The sequence below is a fragment of the Zonotrichia leucophrys genome, chromosome 6 (genome assembly GCF_028769735.1).
Source record: "Zonotrichia leucophrys gambelii isolate GWCS_2022_RI chromosome 6, RI_Zleu_2.0, whole genome shotgun sequence".
NCBI lineage: Eukaryota > Metazoa > Chordata > Aves > Passeriformes > Passerellidae > Zonotrichia > Zonotrichia leucophrys.
In genome coordinates, this window is record NC_088176.1 from 17672075 (window position 1) to 17685466 (window position 13392).

The following is a 13392-nucleotide window of genomic DNA, read 5'->3' on the forward strand; positions in this document are numbered from 1 at the left end:
CTTGGGAAATTATTTACACTAACATCAACAAAGGCGAAAAGGGTACTTATTTACACTGTAGAGTACTTTGCTTTAGTTACCAGTCAACATATAGATAGAATAGCATTGACATTGCTCCTTGGTAATATGGTTCTGTAAGTACTCATGAGAGACAGAAACATAGGAGTGACACACAGAAACATTTAACTGCCAATATTTTCATATAAAATAACAAAAAACCTATTTTGGAACTCACCCTTAGGGCAAGACTGAATCCACTGCTCTGCTTCCAGTACTTTCTGAAGCATCTGCCTCATTACAGAGCTCTTGGGAGAGTGGGTGGTGGCTGGGTTAATGCTTCTGCATTATTTGGGCTATGGCATGTAATTGAAAAGAAGCTGAAATGCCTTAGTTGTAGCTTGAGCTTCCCCTTCATGTATCTACACATGATTAATGAGTAGCCAAAAAGCCTGAAGGGTTTGTAGTGCAGTCTCTGTAATAGGGCCATGTATTGTCGACAAATCTATATTTTGTCCTAAATAATCATTCATCAAAGCTGCAATTTGACTCTTCAAAATTAAATGCCAGATCACCAAGACCTGAGATTACTCAGCTGTAACCTGTGCTCTTCTCTAAACTCTCACTGGGAGGGACATTGCCATCCATTTCCAGGGAATCAGCCTATTTCCTTTGCCATTAGCCATAATTAGCAGCTGTATTTGATGACCTTTGATTAGAAAGAGTTCACCAAACCAGAGAGTAAGTGGACTGTACTCTTAGAGGCCTCATTCCAGGAAGCATGTCACACATGCTGAGCATCACTGGCAGTCAAAAATCTGACTCCTACACCTATATGGATTTTTCTGTGGGCAGGGCACCTTTGCAGTGGGAGACTCTCTATCCCACAGCATGAAGAAAATAACAAGGTTAGAGTATCCAGAGGAGGAGACACTTAGCAAGGCCTGGTTCACATGGCATTAAGCAGCACTGACATCAATTCCTGTTGCAGTTTGTCCTGTAAGTGATGTATGAATTGCCAATCATTCTGGAAATCCTAGGAGCCCACCATGTTCCTGAGTCCCAGTCAAAACAAAATTCTTAATAATTTCCTTTAAAGTTTTAATCTTCCAACAACATCCAGAGCCCAAATCTCAAGTCCATTACACAAGAAATTGAACCAACATGCTAGCAAATGCTAGGCCTGTAAAGATGGCAAGTGTTGGTTTGGCAGAATGAGACAATTTTGGATGGCTTTTTTTTAATGCAGTCTCTAAGGACTGTGTTGAGACCCACAATATATTTTTCTCATCTCCTCTACTGGCTGATGGATAATAATGTATTTCATTCAGTTTCTTTATATCCTAAGCGCAAACCAGTATTTAGGAATGAAAGACAGCAAATGTGTCCCACTTGTAATTTCACCCTGTAATGTAACATAGATGCCACATTGCAATGAAATGATATTATAAATTATTAGAATTTCACCTACTGAAAATACTTCAAAGAAGAATTTTCAGAGTTGCAGATTTTCAGTTTAAAAGTTCTGACCTCAAAGAAAACCAACTTCAGAAAAGTCTAGCAATAATATTAACATATAACTGTGTGATTAACAGCCATGGCTTTCAAAGGCCTTATTGGAGTTCTCACATTCTACCCACAGGGTCTGGTGTCTGTTTGTCAGCAGAGAGATGCCCAAGGGAAAAGGAAAAGGTCCACAAGGGAAAAGGATCTCCTTGAAAGCGGCCAAAAATTCAATGCGAGTACTTTTTAATGGAAGGCGCCGACTTGAGCTAAGCAAAATGGGCATTGCTGTCTTCCCCAAGGTCCTTCTGCAGCTGGCTGATGTGGAGGAAATTGATTTGAGCAGAAACATGATAAGAAAGATTCCAAACATCATTGAGAAGTTCCAGAATCTGATATGGCTGGACCTGCATAGTAACCAGATTGATGAGCTGCCCCCAGAGATAGGCACGCTTCGCAACCTTACTTTCCTGAATTTATGCAACAACAAGCTGACCACAAAAGGTCTGCCAGAAGAGCTGACCCATCTCAAGAACCTGCGTACTCTCAACCTTGGCTTAAACTGTCTTGAGAGTATTCCCACCACTCTTGGGGCCCTGAAGGAACTTATTGAGCTAGGTCTTTTTGACAACTCCTTGACCATCATCCCGAAAAGTGTGAAAAAGCTCCCCAAGATGGAGAGAATGAATGTAAAAAGGAACCCTTTACCAGAATTTGCAGAGGAAGAGGAGCCAATTGACACCATTAAACGTTTAGAATCGCTTTACTTAGTAGAAAAGAAAGACCTGTGCGAGTCCTGCCTGCTGACCTGCCAGGGTGAGAGGGACGAGCTGCACAAGTTAGAGAACATGACACCCGTCCCCCCAGAGAAGCCAAATTTCACTTCACTCACTACACCCAATTCTACTGCAATAGATAACCAAGAAGAATGGAGAATAAAAGAAGACAATCCTTCAAATACACCAGAAGAAGACAATCCTTCAAATTCACCAAGGAACTCTACAGACCTTGAAGCTCCATGAAGTCCAGCCCAAGCAAATAAAAAGCTGACTTCCCTCCTCCTCTGTTTTCCTGCAGTTCTGCTCTTTAAAGATCAGCTTGGTTTTAGAACACAACATAGATATCTGTGGTCTCTAGAATGAAAGCCATAACAACTAAACCAGATGTGTATTTGGAAAAGGCTATTTATATCTGGGTCTGTCCCTACAACTTGTTCTCCATGTTTGGGCTTTTTGGGGTCTTTTGTGTGTGCAGTGTCCAATGAAGGGATCTTTTAAACAATAGTCCTTTCTAGTAAATCCATTCCCACCATTAAGCCCCAAATATTATTCCCGCTCATTTTCATAGAGTGAAACACAGTTGAACTATGTTTCATTTGGAGGAAAAGACCTGGGAACTTTCTGCTGCTGGTGGCTGCCACCAAGCTCTCAGAGTCTCACGTAGGCACTGTCAGTGTAGGAACCGCGAGCCTGCTCCAATTCAGCAGAGGCAGCAAACCCAAGTGTTCTGCTCAGGAGTAACTAGGCAGTACAAACACATGAGAAAGGCTGGCAGTGGCCATAATAACCTATGGTGACAGCAAACATTTAAGTATATTTGAATGAGGAATAAAGTGCCAGGAGCACTTCATTTTTTAAATTACTACAGTACAGCCTGGGAACTCCTGTGTGTTGGACTAGGTGGAAAAACTGATAAGGGATTTCCCAGAAATTCTATTACCTCAATGTCATATAATGCATCAAACTAGTAATTTCTTCTTTCCATGCTTCAACTGTGCAATTATTAATAGTATGTCTGGGCAAAGAATTTAATCTGGCCTGCCTCCTTGTCTCATGTATGGCAGGAAAAGCTGCAAAGACGTGGAAGTTTGCCATTGTCCCCTTAGATGGGGAAGAAGCCCCAAATGCTGCTTTTGAAATTTTCCAACTCTGAAACAGCTCAACAATTCAAACAAGGGAAGAGTAAACTCATCAAGTCCTCAGTCCATTAGTTCTGACTGGTAAAGGGAAGCACAGCTACTGAGGTAATTTTCTCTAACTTTCCACTTTAACACAACTTTTCTGGCTTCAATACTTAAGCAGGGATTAAAATAAATTTTACATTTATTTTATTTCAGTTCATGCTCTGACATGGTCCAGCCAAAGCTATGCCAAAGACCCTTTATATTCTCAGAGTGAATAAGTTGTGCAGGGGCTTCTCTCAGCTAGTGGAAAAAAAACTAAAGGCAGAGCCTTACTGGAATTCAGGACAGGCTGCTTTGGATCTAGGCATGCAGCCTCTCTCAAATTTTGAGATTAATCATGAGTCAAGTGTTTCTTCCAATAACCACAAGAACAATTAATGCCCAAGTTTCTTGAAGCTCTAATGCATCTTCTCTCAAGACATTCTCACCTCCTGAGCTCCCAGCAAGCAGGGGGAAAGGAAATCCTAGAGCCAGTTGCTGTTTACACAGAACAGATCCCACTCTCCACAGCCAGCCATCACCTCTGGCTTAGGTTGGGCTCTAGCTGGAGCTGGCTCCACATTGCACTGGTACTGTTAGCCAGGTGAGAAAAGTGAAAACACTTTCAGCACTGAGAGTGGTCACTTACAAGATAGATAATGACCTGCAATGGGTAGGCTGAAAATTAAAATGGAGATAGCTGACAGGCTGCAACAACTCAGGGGCAATGTGCACCTCAGGTCTCAACACAATTCCTGCCTCAGCAATCATTTCAGAGGACACTAATTAGGTGTTGTGGTGTGTTGCAATGTCCGGTTTTAAACTTCTGAGTCCCTTCCCAGGTGTGCCTATGCCTCTCTCCCTGCACCCTCGCCCCCTTGCTGAGTGTGCCCTGTCAATCAGGCTAACATACCAGCAAGGCGTCGTGTGATTCGTCGATTTCAAAGGATGCTTCTCAGGCCTGGGGGTCATTGGCCTGTCTAAGTGTCATCCTCCCTTGAGACCCTGCCCCCTTCACCTGGTTGGTAACTCACCTGTCCCCTCCCCTTCCCCTGTCCCCGAGCTTATAAAGTTAATGAGACCATGCGGCCGGTATTCTGTTAGCAGCAGTGGCCCAGTGCAGACCTCTGTACCAATGGAATAAACATCTGGCAACCTTCTAGCAGAATCCACTCTCCTTCTCTTCACCATCGCCAGAAGCTCTCCCCTGAGGTAAACGGAGTCCTGTCTTGTGCCCCGCTGCATTCTGCCGCCAGCCAAGGTATCTCTGGGGTAAAACACCGCAGTGCTGCCTCTGGCCCAGCAGCGAAGGTCAGAATTGGCCTAGGCACCATCTAACTGGTTATATTGGGATACATATTCCAATAATTAGGCACTTAGGGTTGTGCTCCTTAGATACCTAAATCGAGAAAAGTTACTCTAACTCACGGAATGCATCAAACATTCTCTCAAGCACCTCCCACTAGGAGAAAACTTCTTTCCTGCAACAGTAAATCTAAGAGACAAGTCAGAATCTCTTCTGTGCAGCTAATACAACATGCCAAAGCATCCATATGTACATCACTGTCTGTCCTGAGCATGCAATGAAGATGTTGTTATGCAAAAGCATTATGGATTAGCTCTGTCCTCACCTCACTATCTCTTCCCACAGAAACCATTTGTGTAGAGTTTATCAATAAAGTGATACAAAGGAGATTAATAATTATTAATCATCTATGCACAGTCAGATTTTTGACACATCTTCATATGGTGATGAAGTATGCTAGAATACTTTTTGAAGTCCCACTAACACTTGAATTTTTAAAAGGATGGATACAAATAGGTATGTTTCTATATGCTTTTTAAAGGTGTAACTTATTCACATAATTGCACTTATTACAATTATCCAATATTTCTTATGTTTTACCTTATATTTAGGGATTCCTCTGTTATCCCCTTCGACTTCAAAGCAGGTTGGAAAGAGCAGAATCTATAGGAGATATGAAAGGTCACATTATTGTTATGCAAATGGTTGTTAGGACACATTACATATCTATATAACTGCTTTGTCCTCACAACTTTATTCAGGAAGCCCCAGCATTGCCCTGAGACTCTAACCTAGGACAAAGCCATAAGACAACAGGCAAAAGCATACATTAATATTAAGGAGTTGCTATGGGCTGGATAAAGGCCATTTCTTTCCCCAACAGGACTTTGAATTTACATACACGGTTGTGGATTTTTTGGTTTAAGATGCTATTAAAGTGGGGAATAAGAACCCACTCAGACATTTATTTAGCAGAAATGGCAGAAAGAGGCACCAACCCTCATCTCAGCCATTCATATTTACAATTGCTGTGGATTTATGATGACTGACAAACTATACCCTTGACATATACACTTTTGGTGATCTTCAGCTGAGGATCAAAACCTTGTCTTGATCTGCCTTTGAAAGATTCCCCCAAGGGATTCTTGACAGAACTCAAAGACAGCAAACATAAGAGCTGGCTCTGGGGCAGATCCTGGTGCAGGATCTAAGCAGCCTGTTTGAAAAGGAAGAACAGACAAATCTATACTGACTTTTTTGTTAAATACTGCAATAGGGGTTGTTGAGAGATTTCAGGATCAGAAGGAATTCCTCTGATTCTTTAGAAATTAACAGTACTAATGCTCAGTTTGGACTGCAGAATTTAGTACAGGAAGCACTAGCACTGAAGTGGATTTTCCTGTGTAGAGGCCAGTGAATGCAATCCTAATCTAATGGCCAGAACTGCAGTAGACAATAATATGCAAGAAAACATTAAAAGTGCAAATTAATCACTTCATAGTCTTACATTCAAGTTCCATTAAACAAGACAAACACATAAGGAGAATTTTTTAAAAAAATGCCATTGTTAGAAGGTAACTTTACAAAGATAAAGACAGACAGACAAAAATGTTATTCCTATAAGGGTTGGAAGAAACCTTCTTTCAGCCAGTACTGTGAGGTGCCTCTCATCTCAGGGGGAGGAAGGAAAACAGCTACAGTCAAAATTTCCTGGGATGAAGGGACACATAACACCACTGGGTGCTGTAAATGTCCTGCACATTAGGTCCCTTGATAAATCAATGGCTATATAATGCTCCAAACAGTCCACAGGTCAGCAACAGGAAAATTTCAGAGCTAAAGTGTAACCCATTAAAACTCAAGGAAAAACTGAAAAACGAATCTCCTGCAGCAACATAACACAGACACCTGACACCAGGATAAATAAGAGTGGTATACCAAGCATCACCAGGAGCATTCCCATGTTATTGTGAGTTACTCATTACCTTTTAAAGATCTTATTTCGGTCACTGTCATGGAAGACAAGAAATCTGGAGTAGCCATTTTTGAAGAATACTTCCAAGGCGATCTCCTGGAAAGGTAAATAATTTAATGTGAGGAGTTGCAGAGCAAAGCCTAGTGCTGCAAAGGGTCCATCATGGCCTGTCCAACTCTTCAGAGCTTTCAAAACAAAGACCTAGAATTTTTTGACAAATGTGCAGAACTAAAGCAAAATATGTCTAAATTTCTTCAACTTGTAGGGATGGTCATACAAAGTAACTAGCAGTTCAAACATTTATTTGAAGCAAAACCAAACTCCAGATATTGGTTCCATCACTCACCTTTTCCTTTTGCTTCTGAAACATTTTTATCATGAAATCTCACTGTGATTAATAACACAATAGTAGCATTAAGTTCCAACTAGATGATAAAGATAACACAGAGGGGATTCTATATAAGAGTTTCTTTTAGAAAGCAACCATACTGCTTCCTAAATTAAGATAGAGCTCAACAGAACTGCCAAATAGTTTCTCCTAAGTAGAAGAACCAAAGGAGAAAGGGCAGTTTATGACATTTTGCACCAAAACTTCAAGGAATTGAAATTGAAAGAAAATTTCACTCCTTTTCCCCATCTCCAAAATGTCTCTCTACTTTATTTTGCTGGGCATTTGAATATAATCCTCTTATTTACTTAGTGAGAGGTCCTTTTTCCCCCCTAGTCATTCAAGTAAAACTATAAATAACATGTAGTGTCTGGGAACCCAGAGATGAATTTCAATCCAAATGTGGCAGGTGCAATACAAACCTAGAGAAACACTCTGATGGCATGTGGCCCATACATGATTCACAAATAAAATATAAAGCAGAAAGGTAATATCAGAGCAGCTATGACAATAAACACCTTGCAGCATTTGCTCTGGAACTCAGCTTTCCAAACCAGGTCTGCTCAAGTGTTGCCACATTACAGAATTGGGCCAGTGCTTTGCTCTGGGCTGGAGGATGTGCATGGACAAGGGGACACCAGCTGAGGCACAGTCACTGCCAAAACAGCAGATCTACCTGTCCTGCAGGGAAAGCACAAGGAATCAGCTTTCCTCTTTTTCCACAATGTTTTTTCAAAGAAGTTTTTGGCATAGAGTCCCAGCACAAGCCTGATACAGATACCTGAGTTTTAAGTTCATTAACTGAACAAAACCCTGGAACAAACAACAAAGCCCTGGAACACAACAAAAGACCATGGAACAACAATAAAAAACCCTAAACCACAAAACCCCTCCAACCAATAAGCTCAGCCTTTGCCTCAGTTCCATTCAAAGACTGTTTCTACTCATCTCCACTTCTCACTTTGGGTCACACCAAAAATTTCTATTCTGTATGGTTGAAAAACCCATGCAACACTGATAGCCCAACAATTGATAAGCCAACCACTCCAGTCAGGGTGTTCAAACACTGTGGTGTGTATAGAAAGGAGTTTGTACCAGCAAAGGCTAATGAAGCAATGATAGGTCCAAAAGCATTTTGATACTGAAGCAAAGATATATCAGCAGTCTTAGTGGAAACTGAGCAAGTGATTTTCAGACACATGTCATTACTGCTGTTGCAGCTTTCCCTCAAATGACTGAGCATGTTAATCCCTACCTGCAGGAGAAAGCGCATCAGATGGATCTCTCTGATATCCTGATAGGAAAAACGGGAACACGTCTGGTCTCCCACAGCATGGTCTTTATGGCATAAGTTGAAAATAAATGGATCACTGATTCTGGATGAGAAAAATAAATAAGAAAAAAAAATTTGAAACAAAAAAACCTGAAACAAAAAAATTTGAACCAAAAAAAGCCCTCTTGAACATTTAAATCCTCCCTTGAAGAAAAATAACAATACCAAGAGATATCAAGGTCAACTGGGACATACATAAACTGAAAACAAAGCTAAATAAATAAAGCTCAACACTAAAGGCAGATTTTCCAATAGTTACCCAAATAAAGAGCCTGTGGAGGCTAAGGGTAAGTTTGAAGTTGTTTTAGTATATGCAAGTAGGAAGACATCAATGTTTTGCACACATTGGAATCAGAAAATCAGAAGGGAAGAAACTTGTTGGGAGAACCTGAAAGCCCAAGTCAAGGGTAAGCATCATATGGACACACAGCTATTGTAAACAGCAATTACTTGGAATTAATAATTAAGCAAATAATTAATTATTATTTTAGTAGTGTATATGTATTAGAATTGCAATCAAAAGCCTTAGATGTTTTTCTAAAATCCCTTAGAAAAACAACCTAAGCTTTTATCAGATCCAGTCCAATCGATCCTCGAGTCACCTGATCAGATTGACTGATATTAGACTTCGTAAGATTTGGATGCAGAGCAGACAGGGATTAAAAATGCTGAGCTTTTCACTGTCCCACGGGGCTTTGCACATGAGCACACAGCATGCACAAAGAGCTTGGTCTAACAGACTCATTTGCAATATTGATCACTCTCAATAAATCATGAGTCAAGAGATGATAGCAGTGTGCCAAATATTAATTACGATTCTGTCTTGGAGAAACAAACAAAAAACTTATGAGACAATGAAGCTAAAGACTCCTGTCCTAACTGTTCCATATGAGTAAAAGATGTGAGTTACTCAGAAAGAAACTTTAACATTTTAACATAACTGAAAACCAGCAATGTTGGTGTGAGATTGTCCAACATCTGTTGAAGATGGGTGTTCTCACGGCACCTCCAAAGCCTGTGAACAAGCATCTATGTTAGTTATGTTAAACAGGTTTTGTAACAAATGGGAAGGATGGAAAACTTTTTGCTGTGCTATTATTCTGCTTGAAATCCCCCAAAAATCTGTGCAAACTCAAGGGATCCATGTGCCAGTACTGAAATTGACCAAGCAGATCTCTAGAAGGGAGGAAAGAACAACTCACCTGGACAAGCAGTGACGAGTACAATAGACTTCCTCCTGAAGGGATAACACAAAGCACTCACAGATGTAAAAGTGCTCTTGGCCAAAGAGCAGCACCCCTTCCAGTGCTGTATGACCCTGCACGACTGCCACGGAGCACTTGAATGTCACCTAGGATGGAGACAAGCATAATAAGGCCAGGAGACAGGGGCAGCAGGGAGCCAGAGCCAGTGATGCAGAAGAACACAAGTTTGTACCAAAGAAACTGCCATATTGATTCTAGGGTTCACAAGGGCAAAGTCACAAAATCACTGCATGACTGACAGAAGTCCAATCAGAATATAGGAATCTATCAATCTAATTGTCTTAAGGATTTAGATAAACATTCCAGAATATTTTTTTTAATTTCCCTTGATATACTAAGACTCAATTTCTTATTTTTACTCCCAAGTAACTAATCTGGCCATTACAATAGAGGAATTTCTAAAACACAATTGAAAAACATGGGGAATTTTTCAACTAAGTATTTTGTTTATTATATATGCCAGTTGATAGAAAGTTCTTGGGAATTGACCAGTTTTGATAAAGAAAAGAAAGCCCTTTTTCTGGAACATTTTTTATGGCTGAGAGATGGTGCAGAAAGTAAACAAACCAATTTAGAGATCAGAAAATTGTATGGCCTGCAGAAAATTTAAAAGCTCTGATTTTAAGTCAAGCAGTAGTTCATTGCAAAGAACATCTCTTACATTTAGAAGCATGGAGTTCCTTATTTTTTGTATGAGCATATATTTTATGCTCATAAAATATTCTATATATACTCAGCTCCAAAAGCTACATCCACTGGTTAGTACAGTCAACTGGGATGATCAAGGTCAACTCAGTGTTGTGCCCAGTTTCAACCAGTTTTCAACCAGTACCTCCTCTATTACTAGAAAGGGGGCAGTAGCTAATCATCCATTAGGCCCCGCCTCAAAAATATTGCTCCCAAAACTTCAAAACACTAATACTACCTTACCTACTAAGAAAACTGCTCACTGGTGAGCTCCTCCTCTAAATTAGCACAATCCTGATTTACACAGGATCCAGAAATGAGTGTAGAATTTTGCAAGCTGAGTCCATCTCAAGCTGCAAGGACCGGAGGGTGGTATTTACATAACAGGACAACTTTTCTAATTCAGAAATGTAATGCAGTGTTCCTAAGAGAACAGACTGATAAGTATGAGAAGTATCACAAAATCCATTTTTCTCTTAACATTTCAATGATCTTATCTCTACTAAACTTCATAAGGACTAGGGAGGTGTATTATTTTATGGGGCTTGCAAAATTGACCCAGAAATGGAATCAGTTTTACTAGACCATGTAAAGTCAATATGATAGTATGTAGAATAAGTATGGTTCTACTTCACTGTTTGCTTTTGTTCCTAAACTCACTATTTCTGGAGTCAAATCTACAACCCTCCTTGCTATCCCAAACTACACATGATCTAGCTAAGGTCAGCTGAAGCAGACCCACACTGCTTCACAAGCTTTTAGTCTTTGATGTTAGGATAACATAAACATTAAATTAATAAGTAAATTAATGAAATCTTGTTTCCACACTTAAATACTTTACTGAAAAGCCATAATTTTACCAACAAATGGGGCGCTTCATTTTGAAATCACTTATTGGGCACAGGAGGTTGTTTCCCTCATTCTGGGTTTAAGGGGAAAAAACAGCCCTGGGAGATTTCTGTGGGTAATTTTTCATTAAAATCTCTTCAATCTCTCTCCCCTCTAAATGATTTCCAAGACGAAGGTAGCATTTTTCCATCACCTCTCCCACAGGAATGCCTGTCTCTTCAGGGATATGCCAACCACAGAACTCTGTAGTGGAGCGCCTGCCTTTACCTTGTTAGAGACATGTATGCTTGCACTGAGAATACTGGGGAATTCTGCTCACATTAGCAAACCACATGGTTTCCTGAAGTAATTAAATAGGTAAAAGATTGCTTCTTCCCAAAAGGAAAGTAACTGAATATTGAAACATCAGGCAGTTGCACAAAGCAGCTCCACAGACACAAAGTTAAAATCCAGACTTGTAAGAAATCCACCTCACCAAACCCAGAGATCATGTGTGTGGGTATAGGAGGCACATGGATCATGAAGGAGGTCTATAATCATTAATATGTTCTAGCACAAAAAACCACTCTGCTATTCTGCCTAAGGCAGAACCAGGGCATGTTAGTAGGTCTTATTGAGGGGGAAGAGCACTTAACTTCTCTTTCACAAACCTTAAACTCTAAGCCCAAGTATTGTGTACTGTCCAACCAGAAACTGTCAACAGTAACAATCCCTTTCTTCAATTCTATATTATTTTTTCAAACTTATATTGTTAATTAAATCTGCATTATTTGAAATACAAGAGCCCTTCAGCTGAGTCAATTTTTTTTTCATTTGGGGAATGTGACTTCTATTATTGCTGATGAGTAACAAAGATCTGACTGAGTTGCACTGCAGAATCTCCACCAGGACAGTGCTGTACCTGCAAGTCTTGTACCTTCAGTCTTGCACTGAAACACCAAGCAGCTTGGCATTATTATAAATTAAACAAAAACTTTCATTTTCTGCCAAAACAGATCAGAACCCAGTTCACAAGCTACTAGAATCATTAATCAATGAAGCAAACATGACATAAAATAATTGAATAATTACCTTTTAAGGTATTGCCCAAAGCCCTGCATCTCTTGATTGCTCTGTTCATTCAGATGTACAAGGGAACACATTCACTCAAACTCACACACTGAGACACACACACACACACACTCTCAATGACTTTTCTGAGCAGTGCTGGAAATAAAATGGCTCCAGTTGCCTGCTTAAAGTGCAAAGAGCTCAGGAGGCAGCCACTGACAAGGCAGGACCTCTGTGCACTAAGTGAGCACAGGACAGCTAATGTCACCCCCCGCTGCCTTTGTTAATGCTTCTGTCAGCTCGGCGAGCCAGGGACTGCTGCTGGAAAAGAGCATGCCTGGCATTTCTGATGGCTTCCTGCAGAGTTACATGGAGAACAGACAGACAGCCTGAAGGCTCAAAATGAGATCAGTGCATGGAAATCAGGCCTCACATTTTCATGCCTGTCTCCTTCTGCTGGGGAGAGGTATGGGGAGGAAGGGGCAAAAGGAAGAGGGGCAGAGAAATGAATTCTGTTACAGAAACAGACTGCATCAAGAACTATTAGAAAGTCATATTAGAGAGCACAAGTGTGACCCCTTAGCCAGTGGCAAAGCATCAAGAAAATCTGGTGATGGCATTGAGATATTTTAATAAAACAGCTATTTCTATACCTCTGTACGACTGTCACAGCACTGTGAGGTCTGAGTTTACATACTACAAGTGTTTGGCTTCCACTATGGGATGCTAACTCCTGGTCCACTGAGGGAATGATGCCACTGAAAAAACCAGGTACACTGCAAAAAGATCAGGGAATGAGGCCAGGTTGCCAATTTCATTGATGGTGTCTCAATTAAATTGACAACATCAAAGGTGCCATCTTCCTAAGAGTCACCCTTATTTACTGCACAACTCATTTCCTCTCCCAGTGTTCCCGAACGTTAAGTCTCTTCCTTGTATTGGGAAGAAACCTTGGTGAAGGGCATCCAGTCCAGTACAAGAGCAAAGGAGGAACAGAAATGTTGTGAATAGATAACAAATGATGGAAGCACCAAAAATGAAACATGGAAAGTTTATATGGCCTTAGAGGGAAGAATCTGTCCAGTACTTATGGGGAG

General features: G+C 40.5%; 2 protein-coding genes across 2 annotated transcripts in view; one reads left to right on the forward strand and one right to left on the reverse strand.

Annotated features, from left to right (window-relative positions):
- Positions 1–13392, reverse strand: part of WDFY4 (WDFY family member 4) — a 112772-nt gene that overhangs the window by 31881 nt on the left and 67499 nt on the right. Inside the window, exons 44-47 of the mRNA XM_064716301.1 lie at positions 9647–9795; positions 8367–8487; positions 6734–6819; positions 5349–5411 (exon numbers count right to left, since the gene is read on the reverse strand). Of these exons, the coding sequence (XP_064572371.1) occupies positions 5349–5411; positions 6734–6819; positions 8367–8487; positions 9647–9795 (419 nt within the window). The remainder of the gene's footprint in view (positions 1–5348; positions 5412–6733; positions 6820–8366; positions 8488–9646; positions 9796–13392) is intronic.
- Positions 1668–2522, forward strand: LRRC18 (leucine rich repeat containing 18). Its single transcript, XM_064716232.1, has one exon. The coding sequence runs from the start codon at positions 1668–1670 to the stop codon at positions 2520–2522; it is 855 nt and encodes a 284-aa protein (XP_064572302.1).

Bases quoted from the DNA above. Each gene is read 5' to 3' on its own strand.
- LRRC18 (XM_064716232.1), top strand. From the start codon at position 1,668: ATGCCCAAGGGAAAAGGAAAAGGTCCACAAGGGAAAAGGATCTCCTTG.